The 23,318-nt window shown below is 46.3% G+C and overlaps 1 protein-coding gene across 1 annotated transcript in view; it reads left to right on the top strand.

Moving 5' to 3' along the window:
- LOC106594585 (protein O-mannosyl-transferase TMTC2) overlaps positions 1-23,318 on the top strand; it is a 158,687-nt gene that overhangs the window by 88,983 nt on the left and 46,386 nt on the right. Inside the window, exon 2 of the mRNA XM_045722250.1 lies at positions 21,763-22,384. Coding sequence (XP_045578206.1) covers positions 21,763-22,384 — 622 coding nt within the window. The remainder of the gene's footprint in view (positions 1-21,762; positions 22,385-23,318) is intronic.

Genomic DNA, 23,318 nt, shown 5'->3' on the forward strand with positions numbered 1-23,318 from the left:
ATGTGAGAGGAGAGAGGGCTGTAACCTCTATCAGTGAAGTGCATGGTGAGAGGAGAGAGGGCTGTAACCTCTATCAGTGAAGTGCATGGTGAGAGGAGATAGGGCTGTAACCTCTATCAGTGAAGTGTGATGTGAGAGGAGAGAGGGCTGTAACCTCTATCAGTGAAGTGTGATGTGAGAGGAGAGAGGGCTGTAACCTCTATCACTGAAGCGTGATGTGAGAGGAGAGAGGGCTGTAACCTCTATCAGTGAAGTGCATGGTGAGAGGAGAGAGGGCTGTAACCTCTATCAGTGAAGTGCATGGTGAGAGGAGAGAGGGCTGTAACCTCTATCAGTGAAGTGCATGGTGAGAGGAGAGAGGGCTGTAACCTCTATCAGTGAAGTGTATGGTGAGAGGAGAGAGGGCTGTAACCTCTATCAGTGAAGTGCATGGTGAGAGGAGATAGGGCTGTAACCTCTATCAGTGAAGTGTGATGTGAGAGGAGAGAGGGATGTAACCTCTATCAGTGAAGTGTATGGTGAGTGGAGAGAGGGCTGTAACCTCTATCAGTGAAGTGTGATGTGAGAGGAGAGAGGGCTGTAACCTCTATCAGTGAAGTGTGATGTGAGAGGAGAGAGGGCTGTAACCTCTATCAGTGAAGTGTGATGTGAGAGGAGAGAGGGCTGTAACCTCTATCAGTGAAGTGTATGGTGAGAGGAGAGAGGGCTGTAACCTCTATCAGTGAAGTCTGCTGTGAGAGGAGAGAGGGCTGTAACCTCTATCAGTGAAGTGTGATGTGAGAGGAGAGAGGGCTGTAACCTCTATCAGTGAAGCGTGATGTGAGAGGAGAGAGGGCTGTAACCTCTATCAGTGAAGTGATGTGAGAGGAGAGAGGGCTGTAACCTCTATCAGTGAAGTGCATGGTGAGAGGAGAGAGGGCTGTAACCTCTATCAGTGAAGTGCATGGTGAGAGGAGAGAGGGCTGTAACCTCTATCAGTGAAGCGTGATGTGAGAGGAGAGAGGGCTGTAACCTCTATCAGTGAAGCGTGATGTGAGAGGAGAGAGGGCTGTAACCTCTATCAGTGAAGTGTGATGTGAGAGGAGAGAGGGCTGTAACCTCTATCAGTGAAGTGTGATGTGAGAGGAGAGAGGGCTGTAACCTCTATCAGTGAAGTGCATGGTGAGAGGAGAGAGGGCTGTAACATCTATCAGTGAAGTGCATGGTGAGAGGAGAGAGGGCTGTAACCTCTATCAGTGAAGTGTATGGTGAGAGGAGAGAGGGCTGTAACCTCTATCAGTGAAGTGTATGGTGAGAGGAGAGAGGGCTGTAACATCTATCAGTGAAGTGTGATGTGAGAGGAGAGAGGGCTGTAACCTCTATCAGTGATGTGCAAAGTGAGAGGAGAGAGGGCTGTAACCTCTATCAGTGAAGTGCATGGTGAGAGGAGAGAGGGCTGTAACCTCTATCAGTGAAGTGTATGGTGAGAGGGCTGTAACCTCTATCAGTGAAGCGTGATGTGTTTTTATGATCCCATCTTGCCCAGGTACAGTATATTGATATCATAGGCTCAGATAGAAAAGGGATCCCATGCATGCACCCTTCATTATTGTAGTACGAAAAAGAAAAAAAAAATGTATGAAATGTATTGAAATTATATGCATTCACTTCTGTAAGTCGCTCTGGATAAGTGGCATCAGTGGCACCAACCACCACTTTCCCCTGTGTTAGCCCTAGTGATTCACTGATGACTAGCCCTGATTGGAGGGATGCTTTAACCGCTAAGCTACTTTGGGATGGTCAAGATAAGGGCATCTGATTTAGAAATAAACACACGTAGTTGCCGTGATACACACTGTGGTTGCCGTGACAGTCACGGTGTACCTGATTGCTCTGATAAATAGAATGACTCTGAATTGGATAATGGGGTGGTTTCCCTCAGATTGTCTCAGTCAGATAGACGGGCGGCGACGTTGTTATCTCTCCCGGGCTACTGGGGATGTAGTTAATTTCACCTCTTTTTGATATTCATGGTGGGCAGCTATGGACGAGGTATTATCGTGATCTGTGATGACAGTAGTCATTGCTTTTTCTATATTTTATATGTCATGAGCAGATTCAGCATCACAAACAGATTTATCTATGACGTTTTTTGTTTTTCTGCACTGAATCTCCCTGAATTATGCATTTCTACTGTTTGATAAGAACGCAGGCAGTTGGTATTCAGAGGGTTGTTCTGTGTGTCTGCTTTTTGATAAGAAAATGTACAGCTTGAATACCAGCTCTGTTGTCCCTTGCTTTAAAAGAAATAGGCCGCTTTTGGTTTCAATTTAGTGTTATGTTGGAGTGTGAATGTAACGCCCTGGCCATAGAGAGGGGTTTTTTGTTCTTTATTTTGGTTAGGCCAGGGTGTTACATTGGGTGGGCGTTCTATGTTCCTTTTTCTATGTTTTGGTATTTCTTTGTTTTGGGCCGTGTGTGTGGCTCCCAATCAGGCACAGCTGAAGCTCGTTGCTGCTGATTGGGAGTCACACATAAGGAGCATGTTTTTCCTTTGGGTTTTGTGGGTAATTGTTTCTGTTTTGAGTATTTTCCTAACAGGACTGTTTGCTGTCGTTTTTGTTCATTTTGTAGTGTTCTCTTGTTTATTTGGAATTAACATTCTAATGATGAACACATCCTCTGCTGCACCTTGGTCCCCTCTTCCAGACAGCCGTTACAGTGAAGCCGTAAATGTTGATTTGGTGGCTTTTTTAACCTTCCAATAAAGACAATATTAGGGGAAACACTGTTTTATACAAAGCAGATGCCAGATTACGATGCGTCTCTTCCTTTTTCATAAAAACAGACCCAGTTAGTTATGGCACTCAGCAGATGGGTTTTGGCACGAGACGGCACGAACTCAACACACCAAGCAGGCGAGGCTGCGTTTCAACCCAATCAGCAAAGATTCTTTCTCCCAGGCTGGCTCACTACTCATCACCGTGGAAACCCAGAGTACATCCGTTACCTGGGGGAGCAGCCGACTGACCCCAGACGATTTAATCTACACTCAGTCTCCTCTCCTGTTTTTTCTGCATCAACAGCACTTATTGACCGTGTTATCTGCGGGGAAAGACAAAACAGCCACGTGACATCCCTGCCATCTCCATTCAGAGAGAGGAAGGGGTTGGTGGTTTGCCTGTAATGACATTACCTTTCCCACTTTCTCTCCCACTCTCTGCCTTTGTCAGAAGGCTTTATGGAGGCTTCATGTTGTTTCTGGTCAATAACATTGATCATACCGTGCTGCGCTCACAGGGGAGTCGAGCACAGAACAGGTTCATCTGTTTCTGTGAAGTGTCCAATTCTTCTCTGATGCTTCTCTATCAGTGGTGCTGTTAGTAGACCTAGCTGTGGTTTTTTCACGGTGCCTTGACAAAACTGTGAATCATATGTCTTAACCAAATAATACCTAGGCCCACTTGTAAAACAAACTGTCATTTGTAACAAAGTCCTTCATAAATACACAACAATGACTTCTCTGATTACTGTATTATGTAATGTCTAGTTGCCCCCTTGGCCTGTTTCAGAGGGAGTATTGTACAGTTTTACAACTCTATATGATGTGTTTTATGGTTTTATAATGCTATATTCTCAAAGCGTTTAAAGCGGGCCTATATTTTTGGAACACCCGTTGATAGTTTGACAAACTCGGTTAATATTAAATCCCCCCTGTGGGGATATAGATTCAACACCCATTACGCTGAGTTCTGACGCCGTAATCATTTATTAGTCTCAGACTCTTTAATCAATTGCGCTTGGATGTGGTTTGGTGGCGTAATTTATGTTGTCAGGGCGACCACGTGCTGTGTTTAGAACTGTGTCTGAAAACATTACTAGCCGTCAAATCCTTTGTTCCTCCATCCTGGTTTCCTCATTCCTCTCAAAGCTCATTGGAGGTGGAGGTTCGAGGGCGGGACCTTTGATCCTCTCCTCCAGTTAGCTTTGAGAGGAATGAAGGAAACAAGCCTGTGTATGAGAACAAGAAAGTTTGGTTTGGGGTCGTGGCTCGACTGAGGCCCTGCCATGGCCGCCGCGATGCCGCTAATGTTGGAATGTTAGAAGTGGTCACAGCAAACACAGAGGATTTGATACAGGGTTGTATGGTCGATTACCGCAGCCTGCTTGGGAATTAAACGTGGTATGAGTGTGTCTGACCATAGAGTGCTGTACACTCTCTCAACAGTTGCGTTACTGTTGTTGATAACGACTGGTTGACATGGATTGAATCAGGGGATTTTTGGAGCCAATCTGAATCACTCTATCTAAAAATACATCTACCTCCTCTCTTGAAATAGCAGTGTTTTAATTTGATTTCTGATTACACATCAATTGCGGTAGAACAAAAAGCAACACTTTGAGAGGTTAAGACAAAACACTCCTTTGTTCTCTAGCTGTTCCCCCGGCTTAGCCCACAACACACAGATCCTCCATCGAGGGCTCCATTTGTCATCAGAAATGACAGTTTTCCCCGTCTCAACCCTCCGACACAGACCTAGACCTAGAAGACTTCTCTCAAAAGATTGGCCAGATATCGTAAATCTGTATATTAAATATGGACCGCTCTCCATTAATCCCCTCATCTTGGTGAGGAAATGGCATGTTACCGTACCATGCCTTCATGTCTCACAATGTGTACAATGTGTTACTTTATAGTGGAACAAATGGCAGTCAGGTGTGTTACATTACTGTTTGACTAATTCAAACCGTTTCAGATCATGATTTTAGCGTAGGCTGTCCGTGCAGCGAGGGAAACGGGATGTGATCCCTTGGCAAAGGACAGTGGACACAGCTGGGTCCAGGGAAGAGACTGCCAAGTGGTGATTCCACTCTATTCCACTCTGTACAGGGGCCTCTCGTGCCCAGGAGAGGAGAAAAGAGGGGGAACACTGTTGTCATGGAAGCACTTCAGAAAATGATGAATTGAATCAAGCTGCCCTCTCTCCATTTCCCCTGCTCCTGACTCGCAGGGTTTATTTTATGCTTTGTGTGTGGAGTGTGTGTGTGCCATTTGTGTGTGAGTGTGTGTATGGGTGTGCTGGCTCACTGTGTGTCTGCCTGTGTGTCAGTCTGCTTGTGTGTGTACGCACTTGTGTGTTTGTGTATTGTCTGGTTTGTAACCATTGGTCATTGCTGGACCCTGGACAGACACAATATAGGGATGAAGACACACAGTCTGGTGGTTACTCTGAGCTATTTCTCTCAGCCACTGTCTCAGTTAGTTTCAGTTAGTTGGCCCCAATACTTCAAAGCCTCCAGACTGATTCAAAGGGGGTTTTCCATAATGTTGTTACTGCAGGTGCCAGTTTTATAGGTCACTGTGCCACCAGCTTTCCATAAGTGGGCCAACGGGATGGATGGTGGGGAGGAGGGAGAGAGGAGGAGGAGGGAGAGGAGGAGGAGGAGGAGGAAGGACAGGAGGAGGAGGAAGGAGAAGAGGAGGGAGAGTAGGAGGAGGAGGAGGGCTGGCACCTGGAGCCAGAAAGAACTACTACAGCACTACTGTATTATGGTGGTTGAAGAAATAGTAGTGGTGATAGTAGTAGTAGTAGTAGTAGTAGTAGTAGTAGTAGTAGTAGTGGTAGTATTGTTGATAGTAGTAGTAGTATTGGTAGTTGTAGTAGTAGTAGTTGTGGTAGTAATAGTATTTATAGTAGTAATAGTAGTAGTATTGGTAGTTGTAGTAGTGTTGGTGGTAGTAGTAGTAGTAGTAGTAGTAGTAGCTGGTAGCAGTAGTAGTAGTAGCAGGTAGTAGTAGTTGTGGTAGTAGTAGTAGTATTGGTAGTAGTAGCAGTTGTGGTAGTAGTTGTTGTAGTTGTTGTAGTAGCTGGTAATAGTAGTTGTGGTGGCAGTAGTAGAATATTGGTAGTAGTAGTAGTAGTATTGGTAGTAGTATTAGTAGTAGTATTGGTAGTAGCAGTAGCTGGTAGTAGCAGTAGCTGGCAGTAGCAGTAGCTGGTAGTAGTAGTAGTAGTAGCTGGTGGTAGTAGTAGCTGGTGGTAGTAGTAGTAGTTGTGGTGGTAGTAGTAGTAGTAGTAGTTTTGGTCGTGGTAATAGTTGCAGTAGTTGTGTAGTAGTAGCAGTAGTAGTGGTGGTGGTAGTAGTAGCAGTAGTAGTAGTAGTTGTTGTTGTTGTGGTAGTAGCAGTAGTAGTAGTAGTAGCAGTAGCTGGTTGTGCTAAATGGTAGTTAATAATAATAGTGACTAGCTAGAGTACTGGTAGTCATAGTGCTGGGCGTGTCATCATGAAAATGGTGGAATCTTTCCCAGTAGATGTGACAATAGCAGGAGAAGCAGCTATAGGATGAGGCATCGAGGTATCCTGACAGTAATTTATACGCTGAGCCCGTGGATGGGGAAACGGCAGTGTCAGTTTTTAATCAAGCCTCTCGTTTATTATAGGAAACAATCCTAATTAGCCAGCCAGAAGCACATACTTTAAATAACTGTCCAGACTATATGAGAGCCACACTGAGATGCTTAATTGGATCGAAACACTTCAGATTCCTCCTCATTGTTCTGTGTGTGAATTATTCCCTCCATGTAATAGTGGGGGTACTACTCCTAGTAGGGTGAAGTTGCCACTAGACGCTGATCTTTTTAGCATTTTTCCTGCTGGTGGTTAAGGTTGGATTGGGGGAGGGGAAGCTCATCCTAGATCTATACCTACAGTAGGGGTAACTTCCCCCCGGAGCATAATAGTGAACAAGAGGTTGTAGTTGTTTGCTGCTGGATTCCATGAGTGGATTCTGGGTTGGATCTATGGTGCTAAAGTTGGCAGGAGACCGCGGTGCCCCGATGGGTGGCCACTTAAATTCAATTTGATCTGGATTTGAGTGGAACCAAGTATTCCAGAAACCCCATAAAACTCACAGCAAACTGCCCATTTAGACGTTTCTCTCAACAAAGAGGACAGGTCTAATACAGAGGCCCTGATATTTATAGGGTGAGGAGTCCTCTTAAGTAGATCCACATACACATGTTATTAAGTGCACTTCTCTAGAGGCAAGTGGGGGGTTACAGCACTCGTTGATCCAGATGTTGAGTATGAGCACCCTAGTGCTTTTATGATCAGTTACTGTAAGGCTGTCTAGGGGAGGGGATGGGGGTAGTTACTGGTGGTCTTTGGGGTGTTGGAGGGGTGCAGAGTGAGAGTAGGCTGTCGGCTTCAGTGTCTCACTTCAATCTGCTCTCATTCAGACATCAGGATATTTTACTCATGACTTTTTAAAGTGTAATATACCTCGTGGAGTGTTACACTATGTTTTAACACTCCTTACACTTGAGGAAATACTTAACAATGGATATCTGCACTGAATTTCTAACGGCGCACATGGAAGGAGACAGAGCTATGGATGCAAGGACTGACCATATACAGTTGAAGTCGGAAGTTTACATACACTTTAGCCAAATATATTTCAACTCAGTTTTTCACAATTCCTGACATTTAATCCTTGTAAAAATGCCCTGTCTTAGGTCAGTTAGGATCACCAGTTTATTTTAAGAATGTTAAATGTCAGAATAATAGTAGAGAGAATGATTTATTTCAGCTTATATTTCTTTCATCACATTCCCAGTGGGTCAGAAGTTTACATACAATCAATTGGTATTTGGTAGGATTGCCTTTAAGTTTTTTAACTTGGGTCAAACGTTTCGGGTAGCCTTCCACAAGCTTCCCACAATAAGTTGGGTGAATTTTGGCCCATTCCTCCTGACAGAGCTGGTGTAACTGAGTCAGGTTTGAAGGCCTCCTTGCTTGCACACACTTTTTCAGTTCTGCCCACAGATGTTCTATAGGATTGAGGTTAGGGCTTTGTGATGGCCACTCCAATACCTTGACTTTGTTGTCCTTAAGCCATTTTTCCACAACGTTGGAAGTATGCTTGGGGTCATTGTCCATTTGGAAGACCCATTTGCAACCAAGCTTTAACTTCCTGACTGATGTCTTGAGATGTTACTTCAATATATCCACATAATTTTCCACCTCATGATGCCATCTTTTTTGTGAAGTGCACCAGTCCCTCCTGCAGCAAAGCACCCCCACAACATGATGCTGCCACCCCCGTGCTTCACGGTTGGGATGGTGTTCTTCAGCTTGCAAGCCTCCCCCTTTTTCCTCCAAACATAACGATGGTCATTATGGCCAAACAGTTCTATTTTTGTTTCATCAGACCAGAGGACATTTCTCCATGTGCAGTTGCAAACCGTAGTCAGGCTTTTTTTATGGCGGTTTTGGAGCAGTGTCGATATAGGACTCATTTTACTGTGGATATAGATACTTTTGTACCTGTTTCCTCCAGCATCTTCACAAGGTCCTTTGCTGTTGTTCTGGGATTGATTTGCACTTTTCGCACCAAAGTAAGTTCATCTCTAGGAGACAGAATGCATCTCCTTCCTGAGCGGTATGACGGCTGAGTGGTCCCATGGTGTTTATACTTGCGTACTATTGTTTGTACAGATGAACGTGGTACCGTCAGGTGTTTGGAAATTGCTCCCAAGGATGAACCAGACTTGTGGAGGTCTACAATTTTGTTTCTGAGGTCTTGGCTTATTTCTTTTGATTTTCCCATGATGTCAAGCAAAGAGGCACTGAGTTTGAAGGTAGGCCTTGAAATACGTCCACAGGTACACCTCCAATTGACTCAAATTATGTCAATTAGCCTATCAGAAGCTTCTAAAGGCATGACATCATTTTCTGGAATTGTCCAACCTGTTTAAAGGCAAAGTCAACTTAGTTGTCACGATTCCCACCGACGGTGGCGCCCCCTCCTGCTCGGGTGGCGCTCGGCGGTCGTCGTCACCGGCCTATTAGCTGCCACTGATTCCCTTTTTGTTTTCCCCTGTTTGTGATTGTGTGCACCTGTTCTGAGTGGGGGTGATTAGCGGGGCTATTTAATTTAGCTGGTCCGCCTTTTCTTTGTGCGGGATTATTCTTTACTGTAGAGGTTTGTGTTGATGCGTTTGCGCTAGTGTTGCGCCACATTGTTTTTCCCGTGTGTTTGGGGCACTTATATTGTGTGCGCTTATTTCTCTGTTTGGGGTGGCTTGTTTATTCTCGCCTGTAGAACTTCATTAAAAAACCACTACATTGTGCTCGCTGCTTCCTGCGTCTGATTCCACCTACGACGCCCGAGCCTTACATTAGTGTATGTAAACTTCTGACCCACTGGAATTGTAATACAGTGAATTATAAGTGAAATAATCTGTCGGTAAACAATTGTTGGGAAAATTATTTGTGTCAGGCACAAAGTAGATGTCCTAACCGACTTGCCAAAACTATAGTTTGTTAACAAGAAATTTGTAGAGTGGTTGAAAAACAAGTTTTAATGACTCCAACCTAAGTGTATGTAAACTTACGACTTCAACAGAATGATATCAACATTATAGTTTGAACCATGTTTTGAGGCTTTAGTGTTTGTTTACGTTTACTTTGAATACAAACGTTGGCGTAAAGCAAGCTTATATTTTCTGTTCTGATGGGCTATGACAGTTAAACTAAGCTCTTGAGGCATTTAAAAAAATCTATGGGTACACCATTAATTTATACGACCAAAAATTAATATAGCAACTGCAGATCGAACAATCTAATTAATCCAGGGTTTTATAGGGTGTGAAGTTCTGCTCCCGAGTCCTTCATCCCAGTGCTGTATTTCACTGTGTATTCTATCCTATCTGGTTTTGCCTTTAGAGAACACATCCCAGGGGCATTGCTTTATTAGCTATTGATTTCCTGTCCCCTCTTCTTTGTGTGGCTGAGGACTCCTCAGGACTGTTTATAGACATCATCAGTCACCGAGCGGACAAGCGGGAGGGTCCCGGCCCCTTTTTAGCTGAGGTGGCACGGAGGACATGGCATTAGCCTATCATCTGGTCCTGTTTGGTTGGATGCAGCTGGCTAACATAGCTGATCAATCAGGCTCTGTGGTGAAGATAATGGCAGCGGGATTGATCTGCTGAAATATAGATGATGGACCCTCACTCTCACTGATTGTCTCCACCAGATCATACCTCCTACCTAAAATGTAACATTGGGAAAGTCACAAAACAGCCACTCTACACTGCTTTTGTTAGGCCTGTAGCAAGGCAATTAGCTACTCATTACTTTAACATGACACTCCCAAATGATAACTTCCTAAGTCTATTTTAGGACCACTTCAACACTCTACGTCTACAAGCATCTTGAGAGGTAGAAACATTTTGTTCATGTCCAATTGTCATTTGAAAAGTGAAAGAATATTCAAAGACTGTATTATAGTTTCATGCACTGTACTATTTAATGGTCACATACACCGGATAGTAGTACGGCGCCCCTGGAGCAAATTAGGGTTAAGTACCTTTCTCAAGGGCACATCGACAGATTTCCACCTTGTCGGCTCGGGCCCAACGCTCTAACTGCTAGGCTACCTGCCGCCCTGGCAGGTGCCCTGTGCAGAGTCCTTGGCCCTGGCTGTGCTGTGGCCTTGCTGCTAATCAGGAAACATGTTTTACGGGACATAAAAGGAGCCTCCTCTGACAAAGAGGAGACATCCACTTCCTGGCTCCTTCCTCCAGCAGTGCTCCCTTTGAAGCAAACAGCCATCCTGATTGGTTGTTGGAGGAGATGGCAGCTTTAATGCCCTTGTAACTCCCTTCTCATTAATGGGTGGTAGTAGTGGGGAGGGACGTGGACAGAGAGGGATAATGAATGTTAATCACCACTGCGTCCAGCACTAATGCAGGTGTTAGTGAAAACAGCTGGGCGGCAGTGATGCTGATGAATAATGTGTTGTGGAGTCTTTTGATCATACACATCATTAACGTTATTGATATCATGGCTATGACGAAGATGTGAACCATCTGGAGGATGTGAGATACACACAGTGGTACACAGTGTCCTGTGACACAGAAGGAGTCAAGTCAAGTCTTTTGACTCGTTAGTCCTCCAAAATCCAAAGGCCGGTAGAAATGTCAGCTGTCTGATGAAAAGCCTGTTGGACCCTAACCACCACCACTCCAGCTCTCTGTATGAGACTCTCTCCACTAGTTTGAATGATGGATGCTGTGCTGTTGATGGGAGGGGAGGGGAGACAGGCAGGGTTACCTGAGGTCGCTGAGAGACTGCCTGTGGTTTCCATTCTAATAGCATAGAAGCCTGCAAATCCTCTGTCTGTCTGTGTCTGTCTGTCTGTCTGTCTGTCTGTCTGTCTGTCTGTCTGTCTGTCTGTCTGTCTGTCTGTCTGTCTGTCTGTCTGTCTGTCTGTCTGTCTGTCTGTCTGTCTGTCTGTCTGTCTGTCTGTCTGTCCAGTGCTTTCCTCTGCTTACATGGCCTAGTATATATTTTTAGAACGGTGAGAAAGCTACCTTGATAAACAGTCACATAGTTCCTTGATAAACAGTCAATAAGTGCATCTGTAAATATTCTGGATGGTGAGAAAGCTTCGCAGAGCAGTGACGGCACTTAAACAGACTACATGACATCATTTGCACTTTCCCCTAAACAAAAATGTCTTAATTAAGTTTATGCCTGAGAAAGGTAAACGGGTAGTTGTTCCTCCACAAAGCTGATTTACTGTATTTTAATTAGCCCAGCTAGGCTCTTCTTATTGAATCAGCAAAGTTAGCTAATTAGCCCACCCATTCAAGAAGCTGCTTGGATATACAGTCGGTCTAGTGGGACAATGCAGAAGCTGGATGGCTATTTTTAGTCTACTGCATGGGAAAGATATACACAGTGCACACTCATTCATTACCACATGACAGGAAGGATGAAAATATAGGTTAGGCTAATATAGGTTAGGCTAATATAGGTTAGGCTAATATAGGTTAGGCTAATATAGGTTAGGCTAATATAGGTTTGACTAATATAGGTTAGACTAATGGTTTAAATATATAGATGATACAGTACATATAATTTGAATGACTGTTATTTTCATTCCTGCAGGACTAGCTGAAATGTCAGCCTACACCTAAAACACTGTCAAATGTGCAGTCCCCTGTCTTTCTCCCCACACATCAACCTCACTATGCTATCTTTTGATTAGCATCCAAGAGCAGTTTATCATTTAACATTCCATCCTTTGAGAAGACAAACAACCATGTGTCGGAGTTGGCCGACAACACACAAATTAATTTCACATTTCACACAAACCAGGAAACCAGAGAGAGAGGCTGGACTAATCTAATAATCTAAAGATAAACCCAATATAATATTTTGACCAGGGTCAATAGGGCTCTGGTTAAAAGAAGTGCACTATATGTGAAATAGGGTGCCATTTGTGATGCATTAATAATTGTGTCAGTGTGCCTTTATAGATTTCTCTACTGAGTGTTTATACCAGTGTGGGTCAGACTGTGGGAAAGTGTTATGGCATGACTGGAGAGGGTATTGTTCTGCCCACGTCTTGTTGACGTGAGATGTTTAGACACACCCACGTCTGGCCACTTCCTGACTTGTGGGTTATTAGATATATAAACACCACCAGAGTTACAGTAAGGGGATGATGATAAGGAAAGGAAGAGTGTGAGAGAGTACAGAAACATACAACATGGAGAAGAAGCGGCAGGAGGAGAGAGAGAGATGCCAATAAAGCCCTTAAATTGAATTGAATTGAGAGACAGGGAGACAGAGACACAAAGAGAGACACAGAGAGAGAGACAGAGAGAGAGATAAAGAGAGAGAGACACACACAGGGAGACAGAGAGAGACAGAGAGGATTGCAACCTAAAAAATACATTCCCAGAACATTCAGGGAACCTAATATGCTAGCTGGTGAGCGACTATGCTAGTGTTGCTATGCTAATGTTGAAGATATGTGGGCTTTGTGTAAAGGGCTCTCAGTATTCTGCTGAGTGGCCAGCCAAAATAGATGTCTGAGAAGTAGGTGGGACTCTGTGGCAGCCCCATCAATCAAAGACCTCCATCTGCTCTCTCCTCTCTGCTGTGTGGGTGTGTGTTTGCGTGCGTATGTGTGCTTGTTTGTGTGTGTATGTTTTGCATGTGTGTGTGCGTGAGTTGATACCCCCCCCTCACCCCCACACATATGACAACTGTGTCAGACACGTGCACACACCAAACCGCAGACCAGACAGCCAGTGAAGCAGTCTGGATCAGGGCTTTGCCAGACAAGTCTTTTCCAGTAGGCTAGGCAACAATGGCCTCCCTCCCTCCCAACAGCCACAGTCCAGTCTGTCTGTCAACCCGGGTGAAGAGACGACAGGGTTCTTCTTTAGCAAGCTGGGTCATTCACTGGGCTTAGCCTGTGCCTCTGTACTTGCCAACTGCACCACAGCATGGCATTAAGACTTAGTGCTCGTGTTTGGAATACATATTCTGTTGCTTCAGCTTTAAAATGCCACTGTGCCAGTGTTTTATGTGTGTGCCTATGCACAACTCACAACTAGGAATAAGGAATGTCACACACACACACACACACACACACACACACATACAGATTTACCCCCCCCCAACACACACACAATTTCCCCCACCACGCATACTATCACCACCCTACCCCAGTCGAGTCCAGAGAGCTTTAATCAGATTATAGGTTGACCTCTGCCCTCTGGGCAACGTCCCTAAAACACTGAGGGTCTATAATCACTCTCTAATCCTGTTAGGATTGGTTTAAGTCAGAGAGAGGTGATATGGCCCCTGCGACTTGAGTTTGGGCCAGTTCACCAAGGCAGAACCAAAGGAGAAATCAATCAATTAACTCAAGTAACTTCAAAATTCTATTGAATTAAAAGGGCTTTTGCCATTGAGGCCGAAGCATGCGTGTAGAGCTGAATGACATTTTAACTGTAGTGGATGGACTGAACTCTTTATTCAATGGATTGAAAAGGTGCATCTCTGCTATGTGTTTTATTGGAGACTGGAGCGGTGGTTGTTTTGGGGTTGTACAATAGATGGTTGTTGTGGGGGTGTACAATAGATAGATGGTTGTTGTGGGGTGTAGAATAGATAGATGGTTGTTGTGGGGTTGTACAATAGATGGTTGTTGTGGGGGTGTAGAATAGATAGATGGTTGTTATGGGGGTGTCAATAGATAGATGGTTGTTGGAACCAGACCGTGGATCATCGCCGGAGGCTCTGAACTGCCGACCGCTGCGGAGGCTCCGGACTGGGGAGCGTCGCTGGAGGCTCCGGACTGGGGAGCGTCACTGTAGGTTCCGGACTGGGGAGCGTCACCGTAGGTTCCGGACTGGGGAGCGTCACTGTAGGTTCCGGACTGGGGACCATCGCTGCAGGCTCCGTGCCATGGATCATCACAGGAGGCTTCATGCCATGGATCATCTCTGGAGGCTCCGGGCCATGGATTATCCCTACAGGCTTCATGCCATGGATCATTCTGGAGGCTCCGGGCCATGGATCATCCCTAAAGGCTTCTTGCATGGATTATCCCTACAGGCTCCGGGCCATGGATTATCACTACAGGCTCCGGGCCATGGATCATCACTGGAGGCTTCGTGACATGGATCATCACTGGAGGCTTCGGACCACAGATCATCACTGGAGGCTTCCTACGTGGAGCTGGAACCGGTCTCACCGGACTGGGGAGACGCACAGGAGACTGGGTATACTGGGCCGTGGAGGCGCACTGGAGGTCTGGAGCTTAGGGCTGGCACACCCCGTCCTGGCTGGATGGTTATTTTAGCCCAGCAAGGGCGGAGCGCTGGCACAGGACGAACTGGGCTGTGCTGGTGAACGGGGGGTACCGTGCGTAGAGCTGGCGCAGGATAGGTACGACCCTGCCTCACACAGGAAGCGGCGCAGGTCCTAATCCAGGCACTTGTCATCTCCCGCCTGGATTACTGCAACTCGCTGTTGGCTGGGCTCCATGCCTGTGCCACTAAACCCCTACAACTCATCCAGAACGCCGCAGCCCGTCTGGTGTTCAACCTTCCCAAGTTCTCTCACGTCACCCCGCTCCTCCGCTCTCTCCACTGGCTTCCAGTTGAAGCTCGCATCCGCTACAAGACCATGGTGCTTGCCTACGGAGCTGTGAGGGGAACGGCACCTCCGTACCTTCAGGCTCTGATCAGGCCCTACACCCAAACAAGGGCACTGCGTTCATCCATCTCTGGCCTGCTCGCCTCCCTACCTCTGAGGAAGCACAGTTCCTGCTCAGCCCAGTCAAAACTGTTCGCTGCTCTGGCACCCCAATGGTGGAACAAGCTCCCTCATGACGCCAGGACAGCGGAGTCAATCACCACCTTCCGGAGACACCTGAAACCCCACCTCTTTAAGGAATACCTGGGATAGGATAAAGTAATCCTTCTAACCCCCCCTTAAAATATTTAGATGCACTATTGTAAAGTGGTTGTTCCACTGGATATTATAAGGTGAATGCACCAATTTGTAAGTCGCTCTGGATAAGAGCGTCTGCTAAATGTCTTAAATGTTAAATGGATAATCTGGACCGAAGAGACGCACTGGAGACCAGGAACACTGAGCCGGCTCACTTCTTCCTGGCTGACAGCCAACTCTAGCACGGCAACGGTGAGGAGCTTTCACCGAGCGCACCGGGCTGTGAGTGTGCACTGGGGACACAGTGCGCATCATCGCATAACACGGTTCTTGCTCGGTCACTCGCTCCCCACGGTAAACACGAGGAGTTGGCTCAGGTCTCAACCCCGACTTCGCCAATCTCCCCGTGTGCCCCCCCCCTTTTTTTGCCTCTGCCTCTCGGGCTTCCGTTGTTTCCTTGCCTGTTCCTCCCAGTATAGCCGTTCTGCTTTCGCTGCCTCTATCTCTTCTTGCGGACGGCGATACTCCCCATGCCTTGTCCAGGGTCCTGCCCCATCCAGGATTTCCTCCCAGGTCCAGTCAATCGGTCCACGCTGCTTGGTCCTTTGGTGGTGGGATCTTCTGTCACGATCGTCAAAAGGAGTAGACCAAGGCGCAGCGTGCATAGTTCCACATGTTTTAAAAAATGAAACTCACCAAAACAAATACAGAAGCAAACGAAACGTGAAGTAATGGTGTGCTCACAGGCACAACACAAAAACAAGATCCTACAACTGAAGGAGGGAAAAAGGGCTGCCTAAGTATGATTCCCAATCAGAGACAACGATAGACAGCTGCCTCTGATTAGGAACCATACTCGGCTCAACACAAAGGAATAGACCAACTAGATTGCCCACCCCACATCACACCCTGACCTAACCAAACTAGAGGAAAATAAACGTCTCTCTAAGGTCAGGGCGTGACAATAGATGGTTGTTGTGGGGTTGTAGAATAGATATATGGTTGTTGTGGGGGTGTAAATCCACTTCAATCAGTGTAGATGATGTGGAGGAGACAGATTCAAAAATGATTTTTAAGCCTGGAGACATTTGATACATGGATTGTGAATGTGTGCCATTCAGAGGGTGAAAGATTTAAGTGCCTTTGAACGGGGTATGATAGTAGGTGCCAGGCGCACCGGTTTGTGTCAAGAACTGCAACACTGCTGGGTTTTTCACGCTCAACAGTTTCCTGTGTGTATCAAGAATGGTCCACCACCCAAAGGACATCCAGCCAACTTGACACAACTGTGGGAAGCATTGGAGTCAACATGGGCCAGCATCCCTTTGGAACGCTTTTGGCACCTTGTAGAGTCCATGCCCCCATGAATTGAGTATGTTCTGAGGGCAGAAGGGGGAGGGGTGCAACTCAATATTAGGAAGGTGTTCCTAATGTTTTGTCCACTCAGTGTACTCTCCCACTCAAGCACAAAGCTTGGGAAACAAATCACATAGGGATGATAATGGTGTGGAGGTAGATGTTTATCAGCCGTTCCATATGGAAGCTTCACTCATTAATGTGGGAAGCTCTTTATTACCTTAAAATACACACACACACACACACACACACACACACACACACACACACACACACACATGCACACGCACACACACAGAGATGGGAGTTATTTCCCTTTGGCTCTGTGATTAGCATAGTGTGAATAGGCTGTCTGTCCACCTCAGCTCTATCTATGTGGTTAATTAGCTGGCCTTGTTCTCCATAAGGGGAGGGAAATCTAATAGAGTTGGCCAGATAGTATTATAAAGCTTGATGTTGGGACTTTGTGGCCAGGCTGCAATTAATAGACAGGACAGGACAGGACAGGACAGGACAGGACAGACAGACAGACAGACAGACAGACAGACAGACAGACAGACAGACAGACAGACAGACAGACAGACAGACAGACAGACAGACAGACAGACAGACAGACAGACAGACAGACAGACAGCATAAGAAGGATCATATAGCTGTTCAGCAAATCAGCAATCTGTTCACCACCCGACCTGTGTTGATTTACAGTTTGGTGGTCCAATCAGAGTGCCGCGTGTGGGTTTCACTAGCTAATCTGTTGCAGGTTTTTTTGCAAGCGAGATGCTGTGGCTACTGTCTCTGGATGCATGGAGAGTAATCCACGTAGACTCTGTGACACAAAATGAGTGACAAAACATTACAAAACTTGGCCAGATAATTTCAAGTCTTCAGTCTCAAGTCAAAGTCGAGTCCCGAGTCTTGAGGCTCCAAGTCTAAGTCAAGCCGGAAGTTATTTTTATTTTCTATCAAGTCGAGTCTCAAGTCATCAAATTTGTGACTGAAGTCATGTGACTCTATACCACAACTCTTCTCTTTACACATTGGGATTCATCAGTGTTCCATGTGCAGGATAATACACGCTGTAGACATTCAGGCTGGCCGGAGGACCAAATATTTACAGAAGGCTGGAGTGGAGTGTTTAGCAACGAGATATTGATGAATGTCCCCTGTTTGTTTTATGGGGACATAAAGAGGAACGTTCACTAAAGGCTAATCCATCCCCAGATCAAAACACAGCAGGTGTGTCGGGGTCGCTGGAGTTGATTTGTGTGTTTGTGTGCACACTTTCATATATGTGTGTGTGTGTGTGTGTGTGTGTGTGTGTGTGTGTGTGTGTGTGTGTGTGTGTGTGTGTGTGTGGGGGTAACCATATTTGTGTGTGTGTGCGTGTGTGGGTGTGTTTACTAACTAGACAGCAGAGTGTCTCCCCTCTCAACAGTCTGGCAGGGTCAGCATGTTTACCTAGGGCTGGAGTCTTAACTTAATCACTGCAGCCTTACACCTCGATCACACCGATAGCAGCATGACATTTTTGTACACCAGAAGTACATTCATTTCCAATGGAACGCTGCGTTTCCCTTGCGGCATTGTGTTGCAGAGGCAGTTGCAGTGCATTCTGTGTTCTGTGTGGTGTATACTTTGGATTTATCAAATTGCATGCGTAGACTTAACAGAAATAGTAGCAAAAGGTGAATGTTGACAGGTGTGGACCTGATCCTAGATCAGCACTCCTACTCTGAGATGCTTTGTGAATATGGGTCCTTGTCTAATACACACTGCTGGCTCAGTCCACATCACAGCAATCAACGCTGACACTAAGTCCGAGCCTCTCTCAATCTCACCACAGCTTTCTCCTTCAGTTCAGCAATCAAAACTTCCTCTAATTCATTCATAAGACAAATAATAGCAGATTTGCTGATGAGTGATGATGTTCATTAGTATGTTATGAATGGCTGGCTAAACTGGTGTGGAAGGTTCATTACTGTACTATAAATCAAATGGTTCATTAGTATTCTATATATCAAATGGTTCATTTCTCCTTCACCACTTTGTGTCTGTGCTGACCTCAGAGCTCAGTGCAGCCTGTCGTCGCGTGAGGCAGAGAGGGAGAATTCCTCAGTTTCCCAGGATTGTTTTCTCAATGGGAAAACAAGCATCAGTTTCTCAGGCTCTGCACTGCTGAGAGACGGACCGGACTGGGAGGGAGGAAGACGGAATACTGCCTATTCCTAAGTATTCCCTGTTCCACATCATCTTATCTCATCACTCAGTTTGAACAGGATTCATCTCGGAACATACTAGTGTATTTTTTTACTACCTGTTTTTCCACAGGTTAACTCATATTAAAACTGTATTTGTTCTACTGTATATTTTCATGCCTACGTTACTGTGTGTGTGTGTGTGTGTGTTTGGGTCTTGCATTAATAGTACACTAACAAGCTCCAGTGTAGCCGCCCTTTAGCCTCCCCTGAGTCTTGGCCCATCTAGGTCTCCATCCTCACCGGAGATAAATCATTAAAATATTTAAATCAGACCCCCTACCACCCCCACCTCTGCTCTTCTCTCCCCACTTCTGCTGGCTGTAAGGGTCTGGACAGGCGCTATAGGGATCCGTCGCAAATGAGACCCTATTCCCTACATAGTGCACTACTATTGAACAGAGACCCTGGTCATTTGGGATGCTGCCTAGATATTGAAGGGGGAGAGTGACAGTAGTTCTGGCTGGCTGTGCTGATGGCTTCATTGGCCCTGTCTCTGAAGTGGGATAGAGTGGTCTCCCGGAGCGACTGACTTAGAGAGGTCTCTTTTGTATTCTACTGTCGTACGTGGGGGGGGGGGCACTCTCTCAGGCTGGTGGGCACTCTCTCCCCTCAATTTAAAATCCCAAAATATAAAAGGGGCGTTCTTTTGAAAAAAATTATCCTTTTTTTATTGTGTTCATTTTATGGAAGTGAGGAGTGAGGATACATGAGTGATGGGTTGTGGGTAAGGACAGAGGAGAGGAGGAGAGGAGGGGGTAGCCTAGATGGTGATTGGGTGTGATTAACAAAGGTACACAGAGTTCCAACCGTCTAAAACATGATGTGCATGCAGCTGGAGGAGAGAGGGAGAGAAAGGGGAAAAATACAGACTAGCCCACTGCCATGGGGATGAACTAACACGTCAGATCACTCTATCTCTCTGTCTCTCGCTCCCCTCCCTCCCTCCCTCCCTCCCTCGATTGAGCTCTAAACTGTTACATCTCTCTGGATCTCTCGCTCTAGACATTTCACTCTCTCTCCCATCACTCTCCTCTCTCCACATCTTATCATGTCACTTTCCCTCATTCTCATCTCGCTTTCTACATCCCTCTCTTTCTACATCCCTCTCTTTCTAGTTCTCCTGCTGTCTCTCCTGACCCCTCTCTCTCTCTATTTCTCCCTCTCTCTCTCATTCTAATTCATCTAGTCCTTGTGCTGGCACTGAGTCCTAATCTCCTCACAAAGGAAGTCCTGAGCTGCGCCCGGTCCAATCTCTTTTACTCAAACACAATGTTTGACTGGCGCTTGAGAAAAACGTAGTCCCCCAAGTCAAACAAACCGTGAGACAGAAGGTCGCCACTGGATCAAAATTAACCCAACATAATAAGTACACACATATAAGGACATGGTGTCACACACACACACACACACACACACACACACACACACACACACACACACACACACACACACGTCTGGTGATATATCACTCTGTTGTTCTGTGATAAGGGAACAGTATCTGGAACATCAACACTAATTGCCACGTCTGTCATAACAACTATGGTGAACAAGTGGCGGCCCTCTCCTCCCTCGCACTAGTCAGGACTCTACATATTAGACTACTGCAGTAAAGATCAGTGTCTTCTTAGGTTTATAGTGTCCCATTTTTAACATATGTCTTATCTAATCCTCAAAAACTGACTGTTAGTTTGTGTGTACTGACAGTATACGTTGTGACACTTTTTTAATGCATTCAGCTTAGATGAAGCAATATATACAAAAACTTCGTTTTTTGTGGTAGATAGACTGTGTTGATTGAGCTAGCTACAGTATGGTCTGTTGTAGGTAGACTGTGTTGATTGAGCTAGCTACAGTATGGTCTGTTGTAGGTAGACTGTGTGTTGATTGAGCTAGCTACAGTATGGTCTGTGGTAGGTAGACTGTGTTGACTGAGCTAGCTACAGTATGGTCTGTGGTAGGTAGACTGTGTGTTGATTGAGCTAGCTACAGTATGGTCTGTTGTAGGTAGACTGTGTGTTGATTGAGCTAGCTACAGTATGGTCTGTGGTAGGTAGACTGTGTTGATTGAGCTAGCTACAGTATGGTCTGTGGTAGGTAGACTGTGTGTTGATTGAGCTAGCTACAGTATGGTCTGTGGTAGGTAGACTGTGTGTTGATTGAGCTAGCTACAGTATGGTCTGTGGTAGGTAGACTGTGTGTTGATTGAGCTAGCTACAGTATGGTCTGTGGTAGGTAGACTGTGTGTTGATTGAGCTAGCTACAGTATGGTCTGTGGTAGGTAGACTGTGTGTTGATTGAGCTAGCTACAGTATGGTCTGTGGTAGGTAGACTGTGTGTTGATTGAGCTAGCTACAGTATATGGTTACAGTAAGCTGTTGTGTTAGTGGTTAGAGGGGTCATTTATCATGCAGTTTGACATCTCTGGGGTGAATCATCTCGTTTGTCACAGTCTGTTAGTGTACATGAGGCACGTCCGGGTTCCCCTTAATTATGTGTTAATTGTGAGATAGTGGAGAGGCCTCAGGGGCCAATAATCACCTGACAAAGTGTGTGTATGTGTTCACACCATGCTCCATCCATCACAGTTATTATCGCATCAAGGTTCATCTGTGCCATTCTCTCACAGTCGCTACATCAATGACTACCACTTTATCTCTCTCTCTCAGACTGAAAACCCCTGTTCATCTAGATGGTATCCAAACTGACACTGACCCTCCTCTCTCTCTCTCTCTCTCTCTCTCTCTCTCTCTCTCTCTCTCTCTCTCTCTCTCTCTCTCTCTCTCTCTCTCTCTCTCTCTCTCTCTCTCTCTCTCTCTCTCTCTCTCTCTCTCTCTCTCTCTCTCTCTCTCTCTCTCTCTCTCTCTCTCTCTCTCTCTCTCTCTCTCTCTCTCTCTCCCGACAGCCGTGCGATCAAGACCAACCAGGACCTTCTCCCCGAGACCCCGTGGACCAACGTCCTGTATGATGACTTCTGGGGCACCCTGCTCACCCACAGCGGCAGCCACAAGTCTTTCCGACCCCTCTGCACCCTCTCTTTCCGCCTCAACCACGCCCTGGGCGGCCTGCGCCCCTGGAGCTACCACCTGGTCAACATGGGCCTCCACGGGGCTGTCACAGGCCTTTTCACTGCCCTCTGTCGCCCCCTCCTGGGGGGAGGTCCGTGGAGTCTTCTGGTGGGGCTCCTCTTCGCCTCCCACCCGGTGCATACGGAAGCCGTGGCGGGGGTAGTGGGGAGGGCCGACGTCGGTGCGGCACTGCTGTTCCTCTTGTCTCTTCTCTGTTACACAAGGCACTGCGGGCTCCGCTCGGCCTACACGGCCTCTTCTAGGGACTGTCAGACCAGGGGCTGTGGTAGGCTCCGAGCCTGGACGTGGCTGTGGCTGCTGGGGAGCCTGGTCTGCGCAGCGTCCAGCATGCTGTGGAAGGAGCAGGGAGTCACGGTGCTGGCCGTATCAGCGGCTTACGACCTCTTTGTGTTCCAGCGGCTCCGGTTCCGCCAGGCGGTGGTCGTGCTCCTGGGGAAGGTAAACAACATTGCCCTCTGTTTACAAAGTGGCGCTCCTCTTTGTGTCTCTGCGTGTATCCAATTTCCTCTTCCCCCTGCGGAGGGGAAATCTCAGCCGACCACAAATGGTTCCTGTGTGTATCTACAATTCGGATTGTTTATGGGGAAGTCGTGTGTGTGTGTGTGTGTTTTTCATTAAGAGTGTAATTTGAAAGCATTTATCCTAGCACTACCATGCACACAGCTGAGGAATGCAAAATAAGTTAGTTTTTTTCTTCCTCTAAACTGAAATAAAATGTATACAGAGGAGGAAATGAGGGACAGAATCCAACAGTTTGGTCAGTTTCCAGCGAGTCCTCCTCACTGAGGTACACAGATACACTGAAACATGCTTCTGGTTCAGAATCTTACCCCGATGACGTCTGTCTGTGTAAGCTTGTGTGTGTGTGTGTGTGTGTGTGTGTGTGTATTTGTGGCATGCAGTAGGGTTATTTTGAGGTGACAAAAGAAAGATATGCTCTCTCACTGCAGAGACAATGACACACTTCCTTCTCCGCTACATAGTCTGCCTAGTCAGTTTCAGGTACAGTGTCCATCCAATTAGACACATAGGGCATATAAAGGTAATATATATGTTCTTAGTAGTACAAGTGGAGTCCTTTACCTTGCACAGAGAAACACACACACACACACACATACACTCGTACACGCATGCTCAGACGTTCACACGGGCTGTTTGCCGTCATATATGGGGAGAGAGGGAGTTACCATCCTATAGGCTATCTTCCACTGCACGCATAGTCACACACACACACACACACACATATACAGACAGATACACACACACACACACACACACACACACACACACACACACACACACACACACACACACACACACACACACACACACACACACACACACACACACACACACACACACACACACACAC

The sequence above is a fragment of the Salmo salar genome, chromosome ssa07 (genome assembly GCF_905237065.1).
Source record: "Salmo salar chromosome ssa07, Ssal_v3.1, whole genome shotgun sequence".
Classification (NCBI taxonomy): domain Eukaryota; kingdom Metazoa; phylum Chordata; class Actinopteri; order Salmoniformes; family Salmonidae; genus Salmo; species Salmo salar.